Below are 26,089 nucleotides of genomic sequence, written 5' to 3'. Positions count from 1 at the left end.
AGTATCTTCTTTTATGATTCAAAGATACTATTAATCCTTGTAGTTTAAAAGATTTTTATAAAAATTACGACATCAAAAAACCTTGTAAATAAAACTTATTCCTATTTGTTATTTTTATAGTTAAAAAACAACTGCAGCAAGTAGCATCTACTTTGTGCGTAATACTGATTGAATGAAATGAATAATAAATATTGTACTAAAGAGCAGTACAGATTTTTGTGCAAATTTTAAAATTAGAGAGTTAAACCACAAAATAAATAATTATAAATTAAATTTTAGAACTATATCTAACGAAGAGCATATTGATCATGCTGTTTGATTTTTGTGCGAAGAGCAATCATTCTCTGCTGAACTTTCATCGCTTTTAAGCGCAAAGTGTCACGAACAACCCTCTGTAGCGCCTGCAATTCAATAATTTCACGCTTCAAGTGCTCATATTCTTCTTTCACTTGAGTCACACTATCAAGCAGATTCATCACGGAAACCTGTAAAAATTTTAAATAAATAATTAATTACAAGTACACTTATAACAAAAAAATGTTTACTTCATGGTTAATTTGAAAAACTGAAATGATTAAATAAATACAATGAAAAGTAAATATAACAAATATGTATATATATATATATATATATATATATATATACAATGTTCTTGAATATAAGATCACCATACAGTTTTAGTCATGTTTTATCTAGGCTGCATTCCTTGCTATACTAATTACAATGATTTTATTCTATTCTGTATTTTCTCTCAACAGTTAAAATTCAAATGTATTCTATAAAATTTATTTCAAGAAGTTTCCAAAATAACTATTTATGTTCAATTCTGCTGCTCAACTGTAAGTATTTCTAAACACTCGATTTTTTTTTTACATATTTCTACAAGAGATAATTACCTACAACAATAAATTCTAAAATAGAATAATAAACTTAAAAATAAATTACCATATTGATTCAAATTTAAGATGCATCTTTTTTAACAGATTAAAGGGTCAAAATGTCAGGTGCATCTTCCAACTGGAGGTCAAATGCCATTTGATATAAACACATAGTTAATAGGTGTAAAGCTGAAGTTTTTTGAATCCGTACACCTGTTCAACATCAAAAGGAGACCAGACAGGAAACGTGAAAGAACATTTGTCATCGTGTACAGAATGTACACAAATTTCAAGAAAGATGACTAATCTCAAAGAGTTTTACATCTCAACAGCTTTATCGCTGTTGATATCATAATTTACTAATGAAACATCATTCTGGAATTTGTGCATGTGCTCTATGCATGATGAAAAACGTTCTTTCACGTTTCTTGTCTAACCTCAATTCGATGTTGAACAGACAGACAATAGTACGTTGTACTATTGTAGTTGTAAATTGGTTCATCATTTCATTTTCATAACTGTTTCATTTTACCCATTTGTTGAGTTTTTCTAATCATTTCATCATCTTGGAAAAGCGTTTCACATACGGCACAGACTTTACACACAAGGTTATTTTATACACTGAACAGATTGGAAATCGTGCCGCCAGTAAACAAAATGAATGTGCACTGTTGGCGTAGTGTGAAACAGAAATTATTTGCACGTAAATGAACGAAGTAATCCTTTTCGGGACCAAAAGATGGAAAATATCCGGAAATTGATGCTGCTGTTTAGGCCTATTTCAAGGAATTCCAACATAAGGTCTTCCAGTGACAAGAGATGGACTGATGTTAAAGGCCAGGGAAATTGCCAGGAATAATGGTCTTTAGTTTAAAGCTAGCCGTGGATGGAGTGAGAAATTCATGAAAAGGCAATGTCTGTCATTGCATTGCAGAACCTCCATTTGCCAGAAGTTACAAGCATAAATTAGTGCAATATCAATGTTATGTAATCAATTTACGATTAAGGAAACAATACTGTCTCAGTCAGATTGAAAATGTTAATTAAGTTGCTGTGTTATTTGATATGCCACCAAATTACACTGTTAGTGAGAAGGGACAAAAACAAGTAACGGTAAAAACAACTGGATATGAGAAAGTAAGAGTAACTGTTATGTTGAATGCTAATGCTAACGTAAATAAATTATTGCCGTATGTAATTCTGAACAGGAAAACTGTGCCAAAAGAAAGGTTCTGTGATGGTGTAATTGTTTGAGCTCAACAAAACACCTGGATGACAAACAATCTAATACAGGACTGGTTAGGACGTGTATGGGAACATAAACCAGGTGGACTTCAGAAACAAAACAGTATGTTACTGATGGATGCTTTTCGTAGTTATTTGTCTGACAACATTAAAAAAAAAAAAACCAACAAATGGATAATATGATTTTGTTGTAATTCCTGGAGGTGTGACAAGTCAATTACAACTACTGGATGTTGGGGTTAATAAGTCTTTTAAAGATCATATTCATGCACAATACAGTCAATCAGTGGTTGACTGAAAATCTACTTATACCGAGCAGCAAAATTAAACAAGCTTCAGCATCTACGATTGTAGAATGGTTTTTAAAAACTTGGAAGCTTGGAATGATTTGCCATCAGAAATAGTTAAAAAGTCATACTTGAAGTGCTGCTTGTCGAATGCACTGGAAGGTTCAGAAGACAATATACTTTGGAACCACAGTGACACAAATGAATCCAACTCAACATCCGACTTAGATGAAACTGACGATAACAAATTGACAATACATAGCTAACGAGACACACTGTTTAGTCACGAAAAATTACTGTGATTAGTGATAAAATACTGTACTTAGCTAAATACGTACGTAGCTAACTATATTACATTTGAGGTACTATAATACAGAATATAGTGTTAAGTGTTTTCGATTTAAGTGTTTTACTGTATATTTGGATTATTCAATAAATTGTTATACGTAGCTACTATTTAACTTTTTATATTCATTTTTCAAAATGTGATAAACTTAATGAAAAATACTGACATACTCGTATATAAAATACCTACATGACATACTGTAATTTATAATAAATTATACAGTATTTTAATATTTCTATTGGATATTTTTATTTTTTCTACGATTGGATATATTTCTTTTAATTATCTACTAAATTTAGGATGCATCTTAAATTTGATGCCCCAACGAATAGTCTTATTCTTTAAGACTTTGGGGTTGGCATCCCCGCAAGCCTAGCCTCTGCAGCTTTTCTTCCCACTACACACAGAGCTGCAAGAACACTTTACACTATACACACATACTACACCAAGAATACTACATAAATTACAGTGTATACCCTTACATAACAACATTCTACACTACTTCTTTCACTTACACTTGGTAGTATTGCAATACCTTATGAAACGCAACCATAACCCAAGGTGGAAATTATGGTGCCAATGGGTGGATGACTGTACGTACTGAGTCACAAATGATGTCCTCTGAGCACCTGGGCAAACCCAGTTGTATGTAGCTCTAGGTCCAGTACATGTGTGCTCTGCTGAAGTGGTCAGTTATATCGCCGGTACTCGTGGGAACTGTATGTCTATCTCAAACAATTCTCCTTCTTTAGTGGTTGTTGGTCCACTTGAAAAACCAACAAACCTGGAAGCTTAAAAAGACTTAGACCGATGTTGTCAGTTGAAAATGTGTCTTGGTGATGTGAAAGGTGTGAAAAATGATGTGAAAGGTGATGGTGGATCAAAAGATAAAATTAAAAATGCAAAAAAATTGATAAGGTTTCTTGTAGTCACTTATAAGGATGAAGGAACATCATTTTGCAAAGGTTTCACCTTTCCTTATTAACAACTGCGTTGTTACGGTGTGTGGTTCTTCGGTAGCAATAAAGAAACTTACAAGTGGCACCCTGTTGACTGAAGTGAAAGATGACAATCACAGTACTCTTAAATTCATCCAAAGTTACTCAAAATGGTGGCGGATGAAGCACCTGAAGAAGTGAAACACTTCTTAAAATTAATAAAATCCAAAAAGAAAAACCTGATTATATTTGATAAATAGGTTGTACACAGTTTTTTTATATATAACAGGAAATAAATTTTTCCTATGGCTACAAATATTATTCACTGGAATGTTTGCGATCTCCATTCTAGTAGTGAGGATATTGAAATACCAATAAAGGAATAAAATCCTTTAACACTCTTCAGGAGACTCATCATCTCCAGGATGATGTGTCCTTTTGTGGATATGTCCGCGAAAGATAACTATCAAACTGAGAGCATAAGTCGAGGGTGTGGGGTTTTTCTGAAGGAAATTGTAATAGCCACCTGTATTCCACTAGCGACAGCCGTCCTTGCATTTGCAGTGAAGGTATTGGCACCATTCAAAATAATTATTTACAACTTATATCTTCCTCTGAATTCTGATCAGTGAGGATAATCTATCCTCCAGCCTGCTTTTGCAAATCCGTACAACCTGCCTAATAACTGGCAATTTCAATGTCCATCATCATTTTTGAGGCTCATTGTCATGTTCATCCCAAGGCAGTATAGTTGACCGACTGAGGCAGGACTTAGATCTCTGCTTATTGAACAATAGATTGTGCACATTTATGTCATCTTAATCAGGTACGTCTTTGTATATTGATCTGTCGTTTCAGCAAACTTACTCCCTAGTCTTAGCTGGTGCGTTTCCAAAAACTTCTTTGGAAGCGATCATAGACTGATTGTAATCTTGGTCAGTAATTGTTATTTGTCTTAGACTTACCCACACAGATGGGTAGTTCAGAAAGCAGACTAGATAGGGTAGAATGACTCCTTCAACCAGTACGACAAGAGCGGTACCACGATCCACTAACTTGCCAAGTTTACACACCAGATTCTCGACAGAGCAAATGAATTTATTCTTTTCACATCGAGAATGCTCAGGTGACCTGCAGTTCCTTGGTGGGATGAAGACTGCAGGCATGCACTAAGAGAATGGCATAGGGCTTTATATAATTTCAATCGAAAACTGACAGGTGAATTGCTCTACAACTTCTGCAACACGAGGGCTGTTTGCCGTCTAATGTTTCAACGTGCTAAACAAAAATCATGGTTGAATTACGTCGAATCCATTTCTAGGACAACACCATTATCTGCTGTACAGAGAAAGGTTTGAACCATGTGTGAATAGGTATATTCACTGCAACTGATTGGGCTGCAAAGCGGCAGGTCCTTGTTACCGTGAATGTAAATGTGGCAAACACTTTCGCAAGATCGTTTAGGGCAGTTTCATTTATATCATCATATTGCCCTGAGTTTGTGAGATATAAGTTGCAGGTAGAAAATATTCCTTTGGTAGTTGGAGACTTGCAAAATGAATTGAACATTCCATTTTCTTATAAAGAGCTAAGATGTGCCTTGAATAATTCTTGTGATACTTCCCATGGTAATGATTTCAGGCTCAGTATGTTATCACAGCTCCCAGATAGTGCACTATGACATATTTTGTGTATTTATAACAGGGTATTCTCTGACTGGGTGTTTCCAGATTCTTGGTCAGAGGCACTGGTATCCCCATACTGAAATCTGGTAAGGATAAATCATACCTGACAAGTTATCATCCTATCTCTTTGACCAGTACTATGTGCAAGGTGATGGAACGAATGGTAAACCGCCATCTATTGTGGTACCCTGAGAGGGTCTTCCTGATTGCCCTTGAACAATGTGGGTTCCACCAGGGCAGATCACCTATTGATCAGAGTTGCTTTGGAAGCTGCTATTCAAAACTCCTTCTTACTTTGCCAATGCCTGGTAGTTGTATTATTCGACTTGTAAAAGGCGCAAGACACCGCATGGAGGAGAGGACTACACTTAATGAATTGGGTGTACAAGGTAATCTCCTCACATTTACCAGGGGTTTCTTCAGCAGTTGGTCCTTCCAAGAAAGAGTTGGAATGATGGTATCTTAAAGTTTCACACTAGAAAGTGAAGTTCCTCAGGGAAATGTCCTTAGTGTTACTTATTTCCATAGCCAAAAACAGTACAACAATTTGTGTGCAAAAAATCAGTAATATGTTCTTTATTTTTAGATGATTTTTCTATTTATGTAGCTTGTACAATGTTAGCTACAGGTGAGAGGCTGCTACAAAACACAATAATTCACTTAGAATAGTGATGTAAATCTACTGGATTCACGTTTTCCCAGGAAACACCAAGTGCATTTGCTTTTCCAGGATGAGGGACACGTTGCCCCTTAACTGTATTTATGTGGTGAACCAGATGAACAATGCACATGGGTTAGATTACTAGGTATATCGTTTGACCAACAACTAACATGGGTAACCCATTTGAAGGAGTTGAAGGTAAAATGCCTAAAAATGTTAGACAAGCTGAGAATTCTGTCTTAACACCCGTTGGGGAGCTGATCGTGTATGCATGTTGCACTTCTATCGAGCTCTGGTCCGTTCTCGCTAGGACTACAGCTGCATAGCTTATTCATTGGCGTGGCCCACTGTACTAATGATGCTCGATACAGTCCGTCATTCATTCATCCATCTTGCCATGGGTGCTTCTTGCTCAAGCCCCATGGGAACTGCCCACTGCTGGTGGATAGTGGTGAGCCATCTCTTTGTAATAGATGGCAGCAAATGATATGCTCCTATGTGGCTCGCACTAAAGTACAACCACTCACCCAATCTTTGATGTGGTATTCTCGGACCAGCATGTTAATCAATACCACAAACAGCCGAGGTCTACTGCTTTATTAGGCATAAGAGCTCGACACTTTTTCTCAGCTCTATGTATACATTTGCCTCCAGTCCTTGCTGTTGCTCCATGTTATTACCCTTCTTGGTAGCCCTCTCACGTTAAGTAATGCTTTGAACTTTGTAAGTATAATAAAAAATACACAAATTCAGTTATCTTCAAGAATAACTTTTACAATATTATAAGTAGTATGGAACCTGATGTTACAGTTTATACAGACGGCTCTAGAAATGTTAATTCTGTTGGTTGTAGCTTTGTTGTTGGCAACAGAACATATATGTTTGGACTTCCCAACATCACCATTATTTTTGTTGCTGAACTGTATGCGAACAGGAATGCATACATATACAGGGCCTTACTTCAAAATATTGACATGTTCTTATTTTCTCAGATTCCACGAGTATTACAGGCGATTAATGACATGCACTTTAACACGTTGTCTGAGATTCATTGTGTCATTTCGCAAATGAACAGACGTAATAATACAGTGAGCTTCTGCTGGATACCAGCCATATAGGAATTTCAAGCAATGAGTGCGCAAATAGTGCAGCAAAGGAGGCTTGTTTCCAGCCTTGTTTTACCGATCGTGTCACTTATAACGAACTTGTCCGTTCCCTGAAGAGGGTGGTTTATGATGAGTGGCAAAGTGTAGGGGATACTACTATGAAAAAAAAACTTTGTCCTATTAAAAACACTATTTCACTGTGGAGCTCCTCATGCAGAAATAAGGAGGGGAGGTTATTATCTGCTGTCTGCGAATAGGGCACACTAGGCTCACTCATGGAAATCTGATGACTCAAAACAGATTAAGAAGAACGAAAAAACCTTCCAGTCAACTCATCATTAGCTTTTGTGAATTACAGACAGCAGAGGTAAAAAGCATTATCAGTGCTTCATTATCGACTACTATCAACATGACTGATAATGTTCAATTCTGAATCCTGTAGTGTCAGGTTAAGTGTGGATTTGTGTTGCCATTTTTTCTGTTTCTGTTTAGCCTCCAGAATCACCATGAGGTATTACATCAGATAATGAATATGAATGATATGTATGAGTGTAAATGAAGTGTTGATTTGCGATGATGAGTTAACCACTAGGCCAACCTGGTGGGTTTGTGTGTTGACAACTATTAACATATAACTGGACTAAAAATAAAAAAAAAACTTTGGGTTTTGTATCATTCATCAGCAACACACTATGATAAAAAAAAATATTTAGGTTATGTGAATCGGGTAACAGGTTATGTAATAAGTAAAGTTCATCTGTTTAATGTTGTAGTTTTAACTTTTTATTTAGGTTTTTTGTTATACTAAAACAAAAAATAACTGCTAAATAGATTTTTGTTTTAAAACATACAATAATTCAATTCTGTGGAAAGGCAGTTACTTCATACAATAAATTATGTAAAAATAAATGTAACAGAGTAAACTAGATCGACAGAAATTAAAGAAACCATTGACAGGTTAATAATAAAATTATAATATTAATTATTTTTGCCATGATTTAATTCTTGCTGTGATAGAAATTTTATATACTGATAAATGAATATAAACGTACAGTAATTACTTAATCAAATGTTGCTGTGTATATGTCATCATGGTCGGCAGTGGATGTTAATATTAATTTTTCCCATGATACCATAATATAACATATTATATAAGAATAATAGTTCAATAAGTTAGCCTACATTGTCATATCAAAGGTATAAACATGAGCCAATAGTATATTTAGCAAAGAAAAGAATACCACACCTAAAAAATATATTTTAGTACAGTAAAGCTATTCTTAACGAGAACAATGCATATGGGACATACTGGGAATGATGGAAAATTCCAAATATGATAGAAAAAGGCATTTTTTATTTTCAAAATTAGCACACATAATTATACAAATTTCAATTGATGGTGCGAGGCTTGAATGAAAAAAATATTCAAAAGAGTGAGAAGAAAAATATTATTTCTGAAATTTATAAATGGGTTTGTTTTAAAATTTGATTTTTGTTTTTTTATTTGGCTTTGTGTTTATAATGCATGTGAAATTTTATTAGGAGTTTTATTCTTAATGAATTAGAATTTATTTTCAGTGTTAAAATTTTTAAAGTTAATTTTTTAATTGAAGTTATAGTTTTTAGAACTAAAAAATGGTGTGCCAGCATTTGACCTTTTTAAAGGTTTTAATTAAAAACTTTCCTTTTTTTGTTAGAAGAAAGGAATCCATTTACAGGCAGTATTTGGTGTTGAAAATCATGGTAGTGCAGGATTCTCTCCTGCAAGCCTACCCACTAAAATCCCACCCTCTTTTCAACATGGGATGCCAGGCCCACACTATGGAATTATGCAGCACCCATGTGTCTTGTCTTCATCTAGACCTCCATTGCTTCGAACCAATCAGTCCTGCATTTTTTTTTAAACTCAATCTCGTAACTTGTGAACCTACCCCAAGAGAGACTCAGAGGGAATTACTCACCCCTGGACTTCTTCCTCCAACTTTGTTCATATGATCTTAACCAATACTGTGGAAATTGTGTGCCAAAATCATTTGTCTGCAGCATAGTCCCAATGGCGTTCTTTAGGGGTAAGCGTGCTGAAATCTCTCTGGCAGGAATTGATAACACATGAATACAGTGTGTTCTGTGATATCCTTCTTCCTGTAATAATAATACTCCATGAAGGGTCTTACCATCTACATGCACAGTGCATCTTAAAGCTCTCATGAGCAGTAAGGAAGTGGATCAACTTGTACACCATATCCCATGTTTTCAGCACAGCCATCTCTGAAAGTCTGCGATCAGCTTATAGGTCTATCTGATTTTTTGTAGACTCATCTCATCTGTCTTGCCACCTGTAGAAAAATAATGCCTGTGCATCCTCCTTATTTATTCCCCTGTAAATTTCCTCCTTCATCTGGACAAGGAAATCCAGTTGCAAGTCCAGCCACCCACTGGTAGCATCGCCTGAGGGGTTCTTGTAACTACTGCATACCTGAGGAAGACAGCCCTGTGACCTGACTAAGAATTGCACAGGCCCTCCCCCTCACCAGCACAATGACCAGAGTGGTGCTCTTTACAAAATATTCGAGAGCACGACGTGGGACAAGACTCTCCTCTTCAATGTGCAGGGATCCCTGATGTTAGTTATTATTGGACTGATGGCAGCTATTTTCTCAACTGTGATCGACACTTCTACTATTAGTCTCTGGAACGTGATGTTATCTAACCACATTCCAAGGTACTTTACAGCAGAGGTAAGGTGGACTACTCTATGGTACAGAGGTATGGGACTACCTGAAACTACAACCATGGATCTTCTCTAGCAAAAGCTGACACCCAAACACCTGCAGATGCGAGACAGTAATATTTATTGCCTCGTTTCCAGTGTCCATCACCACCTGTTCCAACTTGGCCATCACTGACTGCCAAATTATCAACAAACCTGATCAGAGCTACCCCAACGGGTAGTGCTTTTAAGCCAAACAAACCTTTTACTGTTTAACATAATATAGTTCATTATGAATATACATTAACAATAAAAACTTATATTGGGTTAATAATTTTAACAATTAACTTATACATCAACAATGTGAAGATATTTGCTATGTTGATGATTAATCAGATGTATTAACATATTAATATCATTTAGTTCATATACAAAAAGGGAAGAAGATAATATAATATTCATTCAGTATTTAGCGGGGTTTTCGTACTAATAAAATAATAAAAACATTGAAGCTCAGCAGCTCTACTAAATTACATATTTGTTATAAAACAAAGTGAGATTTAAAATAGAGCCAAAATGATCAGCAGGAGTGCAAAGAAGTAAGTTTGTAAAGATTAAAAATAATAGATGATCTAAAAGAAAATGGGAGTTACCATACGAATCAAAAGTTAACTTAGAAAAAGTGAATGAATGCATAAATAGTGCAAGGAACCACCTCACCTCAGGGCAGATAATTTATGATGATAAATGTTTATCATTTATTCCAAAATGTTTTGCCACCTAATGATATGGGTAGCAAACATGAAAAGTTAATTACAGAAAAATAAAACCACTATTTTCCCATTAATGAACAAAAATACATTATAATTGTAAAGTGTGGAGCAAAATGTTCCTCCTGAATTGTAGGAGACTATTCCCCTACACTTGGAAGATAAATTTATACCAAAAGTATATTTTAATATAAAATATAATTTTAATGGTAACCTTTAATATAAAATATGCTCCAGATAATACTATGTAAAAATCATTAAATAAATAAAAATTTTATAATGCTAACAAATATGCAAGAAATTTTTTATGAACTCAAATAAAAAAAAACAAAACAATAAAAATTCATTATTTACCTTAGCATCATCTGCTACAACTGCATGACAGATTTCTGTTTCAAACAGATCTAATTTCCATGAAATATCATCTAAACGAGAATCAGCCTTCATTACCTGAAATTATAATAAAACAATCGCCATACAAAAATATTTAATTAAAAAATATTAATTTAAATCCATAATTTCAAACAAAAACATTCCAATAAAGTAGGCAAACACAGGAAATAAGCTTAAACAATCAGTAATTTATCCTAAAAATGAAAACCTCCAACAAGAAAAGGAAAAAGTGTAAGTAATTTTGGGCAATTAGAAAAAATTTCAATTCAAAAAAAATATTCAACATTTAAAGATGCTATATAAAACTACTTTAGAAAAATTATATACTACAAAATTGATTTTTACAAAAATTACAGATGAGGTAAAATAATTAATACAAAAAAAGATTTCTTTTATGCTGGATGTAATTTAAATTCGGTAAACAGGTCTGAATAAACTAAGGGCTGCTTTGCTCCAATTTAGTAACTTAAATATTTTAAGAAAAAGGGCATTCGAATGAACTTAATAAGGTACTCTAATAAAGAGTACAATGTTTGATAAGTATGCAAAATAAAGACACAATCTTTCAGGGAAATTGTGTTTTTTATTTCTCAACACAATTTAAAGTCTATATACTTTAAAGTCTATACACGTAGTCCAACAATATTCAAGTGTTTTGAACCCATCCTTGTAGTATGATTTACCAGTCTTCAAAATAAGTAAATATTTTGGCAATAACTTCATTTCATATAAATCTCTTTCCAGCATACAGCTACTTCATATCTAGATACAGATAATTGACCGAAGGTACTAAGTCTTGTGAGTAGAGAGGATAAGGAAGAATTTTGTACCGCAACTAAAAAAATTGTTGTCACAATAGCCAAAGAGTAAGCTGGTGCATTTTCTTCCCAAAGAACCTTCTTTTTCATCAAATGTGGTAATTTTTTCTTTATTTCCTCATGAGCCACCAAAGATGCGTAACATTAACCAGTTATTATTTTACTCTTCAGAAACTTGATGAAGATTATGTTATGAGCATACCAAAAGGCAGTGGGCATCATGCTTCTTATTGATGGAATGGTTTTCATCTTCTTTAGAAAAGTTTCCGGATTGCAATCCACTGTTTAACTGATCCTTGCTTTTAGGTTGGTAGTGGCATATCCAAATTTCAACTGATATGAAACTAAATAAAAATTCCTTCTGATGATACTGAAGTATCATCAAACTGTGCTTAGAAAAATTTTTGTTTGTTTATTTTTATGTTTTTGAATATGGATCATTCCATTTTAAATCAACAAGGCCACAACCTGACCAACTTGGATTTTCATGAAATTTAGTATGAATTAGCTGTTGATTTATTTATGAGAAAATACTGAATTTCAGATCAATATCATAAAGCGTTTCATTTCTTTTTTAGAGCCCTGCAAATTTGCTGGAAAATGGAAAATTTTAACTTGGGACAGTAGTATTATGTCAATATAACTTTGTTATTTATTAAGTTAGAATGATACACTTGGTCTCATTTTAAAGCTTAGTTGATCTCTTTCATATGACATACAACAAGCCTATGTTTACATAAATCTTGGGTCACCAACTTAGACCCTAAATTTCAGAAAACAGGTCTTCAATTTTTTTAATAAAAAATATATGTTATTTGTCATTATACTATGAAGCAGATGAGAAAATTTGGAGTCAGAAGATAAAACATATATCAATGTTTTGGCAAAATTTACTTTAATTACAGGACTGCCCAAAAGGGAGTGTACTGTTTTTACGGTGTATGTATGTATGTTTGTTTCACTGTAGCAGCTCAACGGCTGAACGGATTCATTGGAATTCTTACATTACAGAGAATGTCTAATTGTAAATGTCTTGTATTTTTAATTGTAACTAAAAGGTCACAAAAAATCACATATACGATTCTAAATCGATAATAATTTCAGTAATGATTTATTTGTATCGAAAATAGTTGTGTTTTAAGATCTGCTACAATACTGAATGAATTACAGTAGTAAAAATTTATTCATTTATTTTATAATTATTATTACTGTTGTTATTTACTGTTTATAAACATTTAAGAAAAAAATCTTATGATTTTTTGACGGGCAGTATGTTCAACCATGTAAGCATGTTCTTTCTTCTTGCTCTTATTTGTTTGTGTTTCTTCTTATTTCGCTTTCTTCTTATTTATTGTTTATAAATATTTAAGAAAAAAAAAAATCATATGATTTTTTCACAGGCAGTATGTTCAATCATGTAAGTATGTTCTTTACTTTTATTCTTATTGTTGCTATTGCTTCATCTCACTTACTTATTACTAACCGGTCAGGGCTCATTTCGCTCGCCCCACAGTCTAGCCAGGGAGCTCTGTCCACTGGACCCCTGACGCGTTCGTATCCTCATGTTTGTAAGAATATTAAGTATTTTACAGAAATATGTTAAAGAAATATTAGTGAGCTCTGAGAATATTTTTCTGAACATTGTGGTGTCTTTATAATTAAAATAGACTCAAGGAGTGAGTAGATATAGAATTTAATAATTTTTAATAAAAATATAATGTTTAATGCTAGCCATATTGATAATAGAGGGTTGGCTTGTGTGTGTTCATGTGAAGATGTTAGTTGCCAGTCCAGCTGCTGCTATTAACACAGAGCGTACCACGTGGTGAGCTGGCCAGATGTGCTACAATGACTCTCTCCTGCTAAATAAGAATCCTTTTTTTTTTACTAATAAAAATTAACTAATAATCCCTTTCTTTTATTAATAAAATTATTAAATAATAATAAATAAATAAATACAAACATATAAATAAAAATAATCTGTGCTTAAAAATTAAATTAGATAATCTGGAAATTAATTGACAACAGACTTCTTCTAGCGGGAGAATCATGGAGGGAGCCGTGTGCAGCTGCCTGATACACCACTGCACCATAACCTTACTGCTAAATATTAATTAATAAACCCTTTCTTTTATTACACGACTGCCCAAAAAGGAGTGTAATGTATTTAGGGTGTATGTTTGTACGTTTGTTCAGCCGTAGCAGCTCAACAGCTGAACCAGTTTAGAAGTATGACCCTGCATTGGAATCCTTACTTTATCAGAAGTGTCGTAGGCTATATAAATAAATAAATAAATATATATATATATATATATATATATACTGGTGTGAGGCTAGTGGTGAGGTAATGCAAGCATCTCCTGTGAGACTAGACAATCACCAATTGGTAACAAACCGGGTGCCCGTGGGGTGCTGTTTTAGGACGTATGGGTGTTTTTATAATATCTCTGCAAACAATCGTCTGATTTTCAAAATTCAAGCGGGGTATTTGTCGATAGGTTGAAAGGTAACTTTTGCATGCATCAGGTACACCGTCGATCTAACAGATCACGGTTATTCGAAAATGTTGTTAAATTTTTGCAACCAATCTTCCATTTTCAAAATTCAAACAGGGTATTGGCTAGTATAATATAACATTATGATGGAACCAAACCAGAACAAAAGGAGAAATTTTTGTCATGTTTTTTTTTTTCGGCAATCGTGTTTTTTAATTTTTAATATTTATCTCTTGATAAGATTTCTTATTAGTTTAATAACAAGAGTGCAATGAATATTAATTAAGTCAAAATGAGGTTAAAATCATTACTCTTTATGCTTAAAAGTGAAATTAAGTAAATAATTTGAAATAAAACAATAAATCTCTTACATTTTTAAATGATTTAAAATCTCAAGTGTAAAACATATTTATGTATAAAATATAATTTTGAAGAATCACTCTTCCTAGTGCAAGAAGCTACAATAACTGTGCAACCAATAATTAAAATATAATAATGCATGTCTTTAAATAATTAAAGTTAAAGTAAGGCATTTATGATTTGGACATTTTGACAATCTTAAAATCTTAACACAATAAACAAAAAGTAAGGCAAATCAATAAAAATTTAAAATTAAAGTTATACATTCTTAAATTAACCGTTTCATTCCAGTAGCTGTTATTTTAAATAAATATTTTAATCTGTATTAATTTTAACAATAGTCTGATAAAATACATCGACAGCACTTATGTATTAATTAATGCTAATGTACTGATCAATTTTTCAAAGTAATGTTTCTTAATAAAAATAGTTTTTTATAATAATGATTTAATAAATGTAATCTGATATTTTCATTGGCTTTCAATTAATGCTACTTAAAAATTATACCAATAACATTAGTATTAAGCTAAATTTTAAAAGTGTTTATGTGCTTATTTGAAATACCTGATTATTTCACCGTCAGTTTTTCATTTGCTGTGTAGCTTCCTTTTCAGATAATGTATATGTACGTCCAGTAGCAGTTTTCAGGTTAACTTTTGTTAGTAGTTCCTGTCGAGGTAATATTAGAAAATCACTGTGTGCAGAAAAACACGAGGAGATGGACCTTGAGGGTGAAGAAAACTTACTTTCACTTCTTCTGTTGATTCATTAGTAAATAATACACAAGCCAACAACCAAACACCATTATAAATGCATGTGACAAAAATCTTTTATATCAGAACTTTCAGAAAAACCAACTTCTGTTTCATGCAAAACTTTATATTCATATTATTCATTTTTGGAAGTAATTTTTGTTTTAAAATATCCTTTCCTAACTGGTAAAAAAGAATGCAATTTTTGAGTACCTGGGATGGCCACCGCTTTAGCTAAATGAGGTGCTAAATACTTTTTCTGATATTCTTCATTTGAAACAAACATGGAATTCATATTTTTAATATTTGATCAGCCCAATCATAAAGCTAAGTGACTGTTGTTGTTTGATCTTGGTATGGGCATTGTAAAGTTGCTTTTGATGCTATTCTTTTAGGAGTACCAGCAAGACCATCAAATGCACTCTTGCTATGTGATGTGGAAAAGTGTAATTTCGCCTCAGCACCAAGGCTGATACGTTATGATACGTTAAATTCACAAAATTTTTAAAATTTTTATATTGCGCTGCTGAGCCATCTTCGAAATAAATTAGTCTATTCACAATATTATACTTTTCTTTTAAAAATTGAATTAGTTTTTTCTGAAAAAGGTGAACTGATATTGTGTCATGCTTAAGGCAGTCAGATATAACAACAAAACTATCATTTAAAGTGTCAGAAAATTCTTGGCTTTTAAAATAAATAACGAAAGGATGAACTGTAGCCTGTTGACTGTTCCAGTGAAACAATTGGGCTTCATCTAGCACAAATGAATAATTTTCAGCAAACTCAGGTAATGTGATAAAGATTCCGAGTTCAATTACAGTTTTTAATTTTTTTAAGAAGTTTGACTGCTGAAAAGTAACAAGTGAATGGAAAAAATTTTCTGTGTTCTTCTCTACTGTTTTTAAACTTGATCAGTTGATATCCATTAGTTAAGAGTTATTTTGTACACTGAATTTTCAACAAATACTGAATCTAAAATGTTTTTAAAATTGTCATAATCTGGACAATTTTTACACTCACAAAGATAACATAATTTCTTGACGTGAATTACAAATAATTTGTGCCGCACAGTGTTTATAAGAAGTGAAATGGTTGCTGCACTTTTGTTAAATAATTTAATTTACATCCTTCAAACATTAATTTCACATTCTGATGGATAACACACAAGTGCGCGCGTAGACGCACACACATATACACTATGAGTTCCACTGCCACCTGTTAAAACACAGTTTTTATGATGTAAAGTAGCAAAGGTAGGAAACCCAATTTTAATACCTGTACAAGTTTCTTTAAACTGTTGATGTATCTCTTTTAGATTAGCCATTACTAGTTTTTTGTTGAACTTGAATGTTTCCACAATGTGATTTGATTGTGACACATTCTTTTTTGCCTGGCATTACATGACTTATATCATCTGATTTATAAAACGCCTGAATACATCCAAGAATGTTTTAATCCAGACACTTTCCACGTTTAGGGTTCGGTGATGACAAAATCTTGTCACCACCTAGCTCTTTAACTAGTTGTTTTGTCTGTCATATCATGTAATTGGTAGTTCCTGGGAATTTATCTTGCATTTTTTTGATGCACCAACTTCATGGAAGAAGAGTTAAGAATTGTTATTTTGACTTCTATCCATTGTAAATTAAATTTTTATTTCAACTGTACCAAGATTTCACTATCAGGTTCAACTTGAGAATTCTCAGTTTTTACTAGCTACACTGAATATTTTTTCCCTCATTGATGAGTCAATTTTTGCAATCTTTTTGGCAGCATATATTTTATCTTGCAATCTTTTAGATTTTACAGGCGATTCCCCAATACTCACTAGACTCTCATTAAGCCTGTCTAATACATAATTTGTTTCATCATAAAGGGCTTCTTCACTATTATCTACTTCTTCTTCTTCTGAAGCTTTATTAACAACTGAGAGAAGTTTTTTCTGAAACTTATCACAAATCTTGCGATCACTTCTTAATTTGTGATTTTTCCTTTAATCCATGGTAACACTTTTCTTAAATTCTTAGTAACACTATGACCTGCTTCTTGAAAGGGATTACAATTATTGTAAAAAGTTGAGATTCTTCATAAGATACCCAACTTTAAAAAAAAAACTAAGTAACTACACTAAGATTTAGCAATCAATAAACAAATACTGAATATCTTGACTTCAGAGCAGGCATATTTAAACAGTCCTCATGCTTTCTTTCATCATGTTATTTAAAAAATAAAGTATTTAAATAAATCAAATATTTTGATCATGTTTAATTTTAATTGTTAGATCACGTTTAATATTGTCTACACTAAAACAATGGATAGGCAGGCTATTGACTAAACTGATGGTACAGTAAGCTTCCAATATATCTTGTCTTTCAGTTTGTATTAATTACACTGAGCCATCGCATTACATTATTATTGGTCATTTGATTGAGTTAAGATATACTAATTTTTATTACTAGACAAAACATATTACCTTATTATTTTTAGTTTCTTTTTGTAAGCCATTTTACTTGATTTTGCAAGTTCAGCCAACAAAAATTTACGTATTTCTCCCTCTAAACTCCACAAAAAAGATTTTTATTTTTTAAAACATTGATAATTTTTTTCTATTGATACCATTGCAGTCCCAGTTTCAAATTTTCACAGCTATTTTATAATATAATGATGAATAAAATACATTTTTCATTAAAAAAAAATTAGACCTGTTTTTTCTGAAATTCAAGGTTAAAAGTCAAACCTTGAAATAAAGATTTATGTAAACATAGGCTTGTTGTATATATATGAAAGAGCATCAAATAAGATTTAAAATAAGAACAAGTTTATCATTCTGCCTTAATAAACAAAGTTATTTCAACCTAGCACTATTGCCACAAGTCAAAAATTGCCATTTTCAGCAAATTTGAAGGACTCTATACACAAAACGATTAATGACAGAGATCTGAACTTTAGTATTTTCTCATAACTCTATCAACAGTTAATTTATACAAAATGTCCTGAAAATCCCAGTTGGTTGGGTTGTGAATGGCTATCCACCTTGTTAATTTGACGTGGAATGACCCATATACAAGTACTCATGTAAAATATGATGGACCCACTCAATTGAGATGCCTATTATCTTAACAATTTCATTTAATTTTAATCACTTCTCACTGTACTATAGATTTTTTCAATAGTCTGCAGTTGTAACTTCAATAAGCCATCTGCAGCACTCAGCATTGTTTGTGCTCATATGAACACTCTGAAAATAACCAACCGCTTGTAAATTGTTCTAATCAACAGAGCTGACTCACCATAATATTCCCAACTTAGATTTAGTTTCCTGTGTGCTTTTCCCTTTCAATAAGTAATGTTTGATCAAAATACAAAATTCTCCTTCATATCTTTTTAAAAATTATAATACTTGATCAACTCAAATGACTGCCAACAACAGATATGAATGTATCTGAAACTCGTTAGAGAAGAATAAAAAAAACCGCAACAATGTACTATGAGCCCCACCTCTTTGCTTTAAACAGACTTATCAAACACTTTTAATAAATGTCTATATCAATTCATAGCTGCTAATGAAACAAATACATCACTACATATAAATAATGAAAAGAAATTAAAATAACAGGAAGAAGCTGGTAGAGGTACTTCAAAGAAGACAAAAGTCATTGCACTGGTCAGAATTTTCTTGCGGTAACTGTTTTTTGGGATCCATAAGATAAAATATTAATATATTACCTTGAAAAAAAGAAAAGTTAACACAGGTTATTATTGTGTAGCATTATTACATCAGCTTAACAATTAAATTAAGTAAAAACCAAATCCGAAAATTGTGCTTTCTGTTATCAATAAACTAGCTCACACATTAGCATTGAACAAGAAAAATTACAAAGCAAAAACTTTCTATATTTTCCAGATTTACAATATTTTTAGGTTTAAATGTGTAGAAAATGCAGTAAACCCACCAATCAACATACACCTTAGTTAATATTGGGTTATTCATAATTTAGTGAAGGATTTTAAATAACTGCTACTGACAAGCTACAAAAGAGATACAGAACTGTATTATAAATGATAATAAAATCCAAGTTTTTGTTATATACCACATAATGCTTAACATATTCACAAAAACTATGTTTGTAGAATCTACAAGCATGTATGTGAAAAAAAATGTGTCAGCTTTCTAAATTCTGTCCTATATGCATGTGTGAATGACATGGTTTATCTGTGTTGCAGCAGTAGAGGTACAAGGGTCATTCAAATATAAACCGGAATTTTTGCATGCGGACTGAAGAAGAGCAGTGAATTGGTGGGGCACTGCAGGTAGTTAGTTGGATATGTGTGGAGGAAAGGATCCGACCAACCATACCTGTAGGTCGTGTCCACAGAGTAGCAAAATGTTTGAGAAGGAGCTACCGTTGACCATAGCATAAGGAATTATAATCCAATTTCTTGCCACTGACAGTGTCCTCTAAAATTTTGACTCGACTCCAGGCAGAGTTAAGAGATGCCTGTCAAACACTCAAGTGTTTGAGTGTGCCAAAACATTTTGAAGTGGCCATGATGCAGTGGAGAATGAAAGTCACGAACATTGTTTGCGGATCAGCATCAATGATGACAACATTCAGGTCATTCGTGACCTTGTGGAAGGTGACCTCCACATAACCATCTATAAAATGGCATCAGAGGTGGACATAAGTGTTGGTAGTCTTGGATACAGAAATGTAGGCGAGATGTGGAACACATCTCACCAAGGCAATCTCACAGAAATCAGAAGGCACAGAGAATCTCCAGAAAAATATCTGTCAGCGGCTTCTGAATACCTTTGAGGAAGGAGAGACATTTTTGGATTATATTGTGACCTGTGATGAAACATGGGTCCATCACTACACTTCGGAAAGCAAGAGAACAAATATGGAATGGAGGAGTGGTGTGGGAGGGGCCACCAATCAAGACCAAGAAACACTTGTCAGCTGGAAAAATTCTGGCAACTGTGTTTTGGGACACAAAAGGTGTGCTGCTGATTGATTTTCTGCACAAAAGAAGGACAGTAAACGCGGCATAGTACTGCCAGTTGTTAGATAACATCAAGGCTGCTTTCACAACAAACAATGCTGACAAACGATTCTCAATGTCCTCCTTCTCCACAACGCATGGCCACATACAGCAGCTCAGAGTTGCAAAAATTCATTGGACATCTCTTGAACACCCACCGTACAGTTTAGACTTATCACAGTGTTATTTCCACATGTTTGGTTTGCTGAAAGAAGCTATAGAAAGGAAAACATTCGAGGACGATGCCACAGTTGAGCATTGTGTGCAGTTGGGGCAGCTATCTATTTCTTTGAGAAGGGTATTAAGAAACTACCTATCTAGCGGAGAAGATGTATTTCAGTTGAAGGAAATTGTATAGAATAATGAGATAACTGATTTTTAATTTTATCTAGTATCAATAAAGTTATGTAATCAAATTGTGGTATAAATTTGAATGACCCTCGTATGGTTTCAAAGATTTGTGAAATGAAGTGGGACACAAAAACAATATCCTGTACAAAAATCAAAATAAAATAAAATCACATAATATTGAAACCAGTGGTTAAGGCAAGCATCACATTAACAGGAACAATAATTTTTTATTGTGGTAATTGGACAGACAGATGTCTTACTACTGGTGGATATAATCATTCCTTCATTAAAGCACACAAAAGGCTGTTACATTATTAAAGATAACTGATTCCATCCCAACTCCCAATTCTGCTCTCTACCTTCTCTAACATTTTGAAGGAGAAATGAAGACAGACTTCTTTATCACCAATAACAAAAGCCTATAACACCTAAAATTTGTATAGTTTAACCTTCATCACATGTAAAGGATTTGCTTAACTACAACAGAGCTGTAAGCCAGCAAATATTCAGTATATGAGGCTATATGGATATGCTTGCCTGCTTAGCATAATTCAATCTTTTCACTTGGACCCGGATGTCCTAGCCAAGGAGAGGTACAGAGGCGGCCTTCATCCTGAATTTCTTCATACACAAGTGGATCCTTCTGAAATTATGTGCAAAATTATCACTGCACTTCTAAAACAGATATATTTTGACATAAAGCATTTGAAATGTCTGTACAGTGATTTGAAATACGAGTTCGATAATGATACATTTGAAAAACTTAGCCAATTTCAGCAAATATGTGGGAACATACACAGGCATCTGAAAAATAAAACAAGGAAAGATAAAAATATTATATAACACGATAGCCATCCCTACTCTTTTATATGGTAGCAAATCATGGGTACACACCAAAAAGCTGGATAGCAGAATTCAGGTGGCGAAGATTAGATTTTTATGTAGTGTGTATGGTTGCACATGGAGGGATAGGATCAGAAATGAGGATATATGAAAAGAGCTTTCAGTACAATATTTATACGACAGAATAAAACGAAATAGACAAAGGTGATGTAACCAATTGAGTAGGATGATTCGAGAGAGGATACCAGCAGCTACCTTAGCTTATCAACCTGAAGAGATGTGAGGAGGCCGAGAAAATGATCATCACCAGAACATGTCTAGACAACCTAATCCGTGTAATGAAGAAGAAGTGATATTTTAATGCAAAGAATGTCTTCTCACCCTAACTCTGTAGCATCTTGTTACTACTGCTACGTAACAGGGAATCATGATAATTATAAGCATTTTTCTTTTCATTTTAAAATGAATTACAATATTTTGTTAAAATCAATTAAAAAGTTGTTTTACTTATTGCTTTTTCTTTTTTTGTAAAGATCCCTGCTTCTTCTGAATTTCTTTTAAATGACAGATTAATTAAATATAGTTAAAACTGTAGAGACTGATGATTACTTCCTCCATCACTGAAATAAGTTCAGTTATTACATTAAAATATTTCTAACTTTTCATTACAGTTTGACAAACAAAGATGTTTTTTTTCATAAATTGTGAAGTTTTTTGAAGAATCTCTATTGTTTATGATACGTTCACAGAGTGCATGTATGATTCAAACTGTGTCTCTGTTTAAAATAATAATTTTATGTGTTTTTGCATATTTTTGGTTGCTTAACATTGTTTATAATTTGTTACTAGTGTGTAAGAATTTCATGTTAGTGTTGAAATGTGGATGCATGAAACATTGTGCATGTATGTTTCAATGACGTGTTTGTAAAATTGGATTCAGTTTGTGGAATGGAATTGGTTTAATGTCATCTTTGTATCATCACTATGAAAAACTTTGTCCTGTTTTCCTATATAATACACATTACGGCTGTAGCAGTTTGGTCTATAAACCAAAAATAAGTCAAATTTGATTGTTTGTGTTTTTTTGTCTGATGATAAATGTCTTGTTTAATTAATGGTTCTGTATGCAATGCAGTAGCCTACTATTCTGTATTTGTGGCAATATTATCACTATAGTTGTTAACATATATGAGTATTAAGTATTTGCTATTAATTTAATATCTTATTCTGACTTTTTTTTTTAATTTCAGTAGAAGTCTTCTACCATTGTTCTATTGTAACTATTTCCTATATGTAATTGTTTTATAGTATCTAATCCATTCTGATAGTCTTTTTGTGTTGAATTTTGTGTAGTCAGTGTAGCATGATTCTGAAAGCTGAAAATCCATATTGTAGGGGTAATTATATATATATGAGTGTGTCTATGTTTAATTTGTCTACATTTTGTGCTGCGACATCCAAGAAATTTATGTTTTAGTCATTTTTGTACTCGACAGTGAAAATTTTGTTTTTGAAAACTTTGCTGATATGGATATAACAAGGAGTTGTTTCTACTTTATAGAAGGATTATTTCATCTACACACCTATGCAAATAGATTATTTTGAGTCATTTTTTTTTATTCTGTAGCAAAATATTTCGGTTAATATGCCTAAGATAGGTGAAGCCTAAAGTAGTCTATTAGATGATCTGAAGGATTTGTTGTTGAAAATGAAATAATTACGTTATTATATATAGTGTTTACTATTTCAGTAAATAGTTTGTTAATTGTGTTGTTTTGTTTGAGTTGATTACATACAATTATGGTTGTTTCAAGAATAGCAATGTACAGAGATTCTTTTTGTTTAAAAAGGCCTAAGGATAACATTTTTTATTAAGATTACTATGCTTATGTTCTTTTTGATCATCAGTAATATGTAGGAGTCATACAAGTTTGTGTGCTTGAGCATTTCTATAGCTTATTCATTTTCTATTATGATTTTTCTTGTTTGAAGTAACAAGTTTTATTTCATTGTTCATATCATGCTGTGGTATATCTTGGGTGTTCAAATGCTGTTTCTTATTCGTTGATTGAAAATTGCACACACATTCAAGTATTGCAGGCTACAACACTGCATACAGATAAATTAATAAAACAAAAACCACTTAGAAACAGCACAAAAAAAATGTTATTTATCTGGGGTAAACAACCTTGATGGATGCAAATGCCAAAAACTCTACACAGGTTTAACAAGTTACAGGTTTTTACAATATAAGGAACACATAAAAGCACTTCACAAACCATCTTATTGAAACATACCCTACATGCACAAACACCAATATGAAATTCTAACATAGTTAATTCTGAGCAATTAATTGATCGCCTTAAATTTTTTATTTTACACTTTAATATCATATGCTAAGGATCAGAAAACAAAAGATCTAAATGTTGGGGAAAGCAGGTGACCCATACCAGGTCAAAGTCCGGGCTATGTTATCAGTACTCTAGTCAATTAGCAATCAGTTTTGTGAGATCTGGTGACGTGTTCAGATGCCAGTCTGTTCTGTGAAGAGAGGTTAAGGTTAGAGTTAAGAGTTAAAGATAGGATTAAAGTTTTGTGGAAGGAGGAATAAACCATAAACTAACCGTAATAGTCGTCAGTCAGCAGTTGAAGAAGACTGACAGCACTCTTCATAACATGATTATCCATCATGTACATGACTAATAGCATGGAGTGGTGAAGTTTCTTGCTCTCTGTAGTAACTAAATTTCCGTTTCAAGATAAATTCGACCAAACATCCTACAAGAAGGTGTTAAGAATTGCCATACCTTGGTAATTTATCCCTAACCTCTCTCAACAAAAGACCGTACCTCTCCCACCCTATTTCTTTCTCCACAGTATGGATTGCGTCTGAATAGGTCTCAATAACTCACAATACTGATAGCTTATTGACTAGAGTACTAATAACATGGTGCAGCCTTTGACCCTGCATAGGTCATCCACTGTCTGTACCTGCTCTTCAACATTTAGATGTTGTATTTTCTTATGTCTGTGGGACATGAAAGTTTGAACAAAATTGGAGTTGATGAAGTAATTTGTCAAAATTACCTTTGCATATAAGCAATAAAGGATGTAACTAGATACCATCAAGAATGACTACTAGTTTGAGCAACACAAAACCACATGCACATAAAAATAATGAAGTCACTTTTTAGGCATATCACATATAATAAAAATCCTTTAAAATCCAATTCAAACAACAGTAACACAACACTCACTGGTGATCTCGGAATATGTTGGCCTTATTAAATGTTCTTATTAATTTAAAAACATACTATTAACAGACATAGAATCGGCTTAAATTGTGAATCTCCAATTTTCTCAAAGAGCTTAAAGCTGTATTTTTTAAAAGAATATTCCAATAAAGCAAATGATAGTAAAGAATTTCAATAATGCACAGAGGACCACTCAACAGTGCCTACTCTTAAAAAAGAAACTTACTTGAAATTTGTTATTAAAATTTTTTTATCACATAAATCTACAATACAAGAGCTAGCCAAAAAAAGTATTTGCATTTACATTGAATTTTCCTTTCAAAACAAAACTCTACAAAAGATGTACGACAAAAATTAAACATACGTTAATGAATGATAAAAACTTGGTAACTCTAGCCGATAACAATTAACTAAATTAAATAGAAAGGATTTTTCGTTAACAAAGAATTTCTTTATTAAATATTAATCAACTTGATGCAATAATATTTACTGATCAAATTTTTTATAAGATGATAATAAAAAATAATAATTAAAGGATAAAAAATTATAAATCCACAATCTTGTTTTAAAAAATATATTTTGGCGGTACAATTTAACACAATTAGCTTCATGCAATTTTCACATAACTACCTTATTAATTACAGCAAGTACTCACCGTCTTTTCTAAATGAGTTATAGCTGGTTCCAAATTCATTACAGAATTGGCAAAAAAAACTTAATATAACGAAATCAACAAATTATTAGATTCAAACGTTATTTACATAAGACTATCTGATAGAATAACCTGCTTGCAACCGTGCAATTTAAGTGATCAGCTTCCCAGTTCGCCGACAATTGGTACGTTGAACCGTACCCTCCCCTGTTTAAACCTTCATTCGCATGCGCACACTTAGTGACAAAAGATTACACGGCGCTGTCAACATTTTACTAAAAAAAAATAAAAACAACATACATTAGAAAATCAGTTATTTATCAAAATAAAAATTTAATCCGGTTCAGAGCGCAATAATCAAAAAAGCTAATGAGAAAATCAGATTAACAAATTTAATATTCAGTTTGGAGAACTGAAACAAAACATATTTACAAAATATTTTAGTTTAATGCGCTTTGAATACATTCGAACATTGATTTCTTTTTACTGGAACAAACAG

The 26,089-nt window shown here is 32.7% G+C and overlaps 1 protein-coding gene across 1 annotated transcript; it reads right to left on the bottom strand.

Annotated features, from left to right (window-relative positions):
* Window positions 1-208: 208 nt before the first annotated feature.
* LOC142322882 (uncharacterized) lies at window positions 209-25,753 on the bottom strand. The gene is made up of 3 exons (XM_075361972.1): window positions 25,594-25,753; window positions 10,981-11,076; window positions 209-485 (listed from the first exon to the last, which is right to left on the bottom strand). The coding sequence occupies exons 1-3, from the start codon at window positions 25,630-25,632 to the stop codon at window positions 288-290; spliced, it is 333 nt and encodes a 110-aa protein (XP_075218087.1). The 5' UTR covers window positions 25,633-25,753; the 3' UTR covers window positions 209-287.
* Window positions 25,754-26,089: the final 336 nt, after the last annotated feature.

This window comes from Lycorma delicatula, chromosome 4 (genome assembly GCF_047948215.1).
Source record: "Lycorma delicatula isolate Av1 chromosome 4, ASM4794821v1, whole genome shotgun sequence".
Lineage (NCBI taxonomy): Eukaryota > Metazoa > Arthropoda > Insecta > Hemiptera > Fulgoridae > Lycorma > Lycorma delicatula.
Note: the sequence above shows the minus strand (reverse complement) of the source record. Positions and strands in the feature narration are given on the sequence as shown.

Bases quoted from the DNA above. Each gene is read 5' to 3' on its own strand.
- LOC142322882 (XM_075361972.1), bottom strand. From the start codon at position 25,632: ATGAATTTGGAACCAGCTATAACTCATTTAGAAAAGACG. The intron at 11,077-25,593 runs GTGAGTACTTGC...TTATAATTTCAG, and splicing joins TAACTCATTTAGAAAAGACG to GTAATGAAGGCTGATTCTCG. The intron at 486-10,980 runs GTAAATAATGAA...AAATTTTTACAG, and splicing joins TTGTAGCAGATGATGCTAAG to GTTTCCGTGATGAATCTGCT.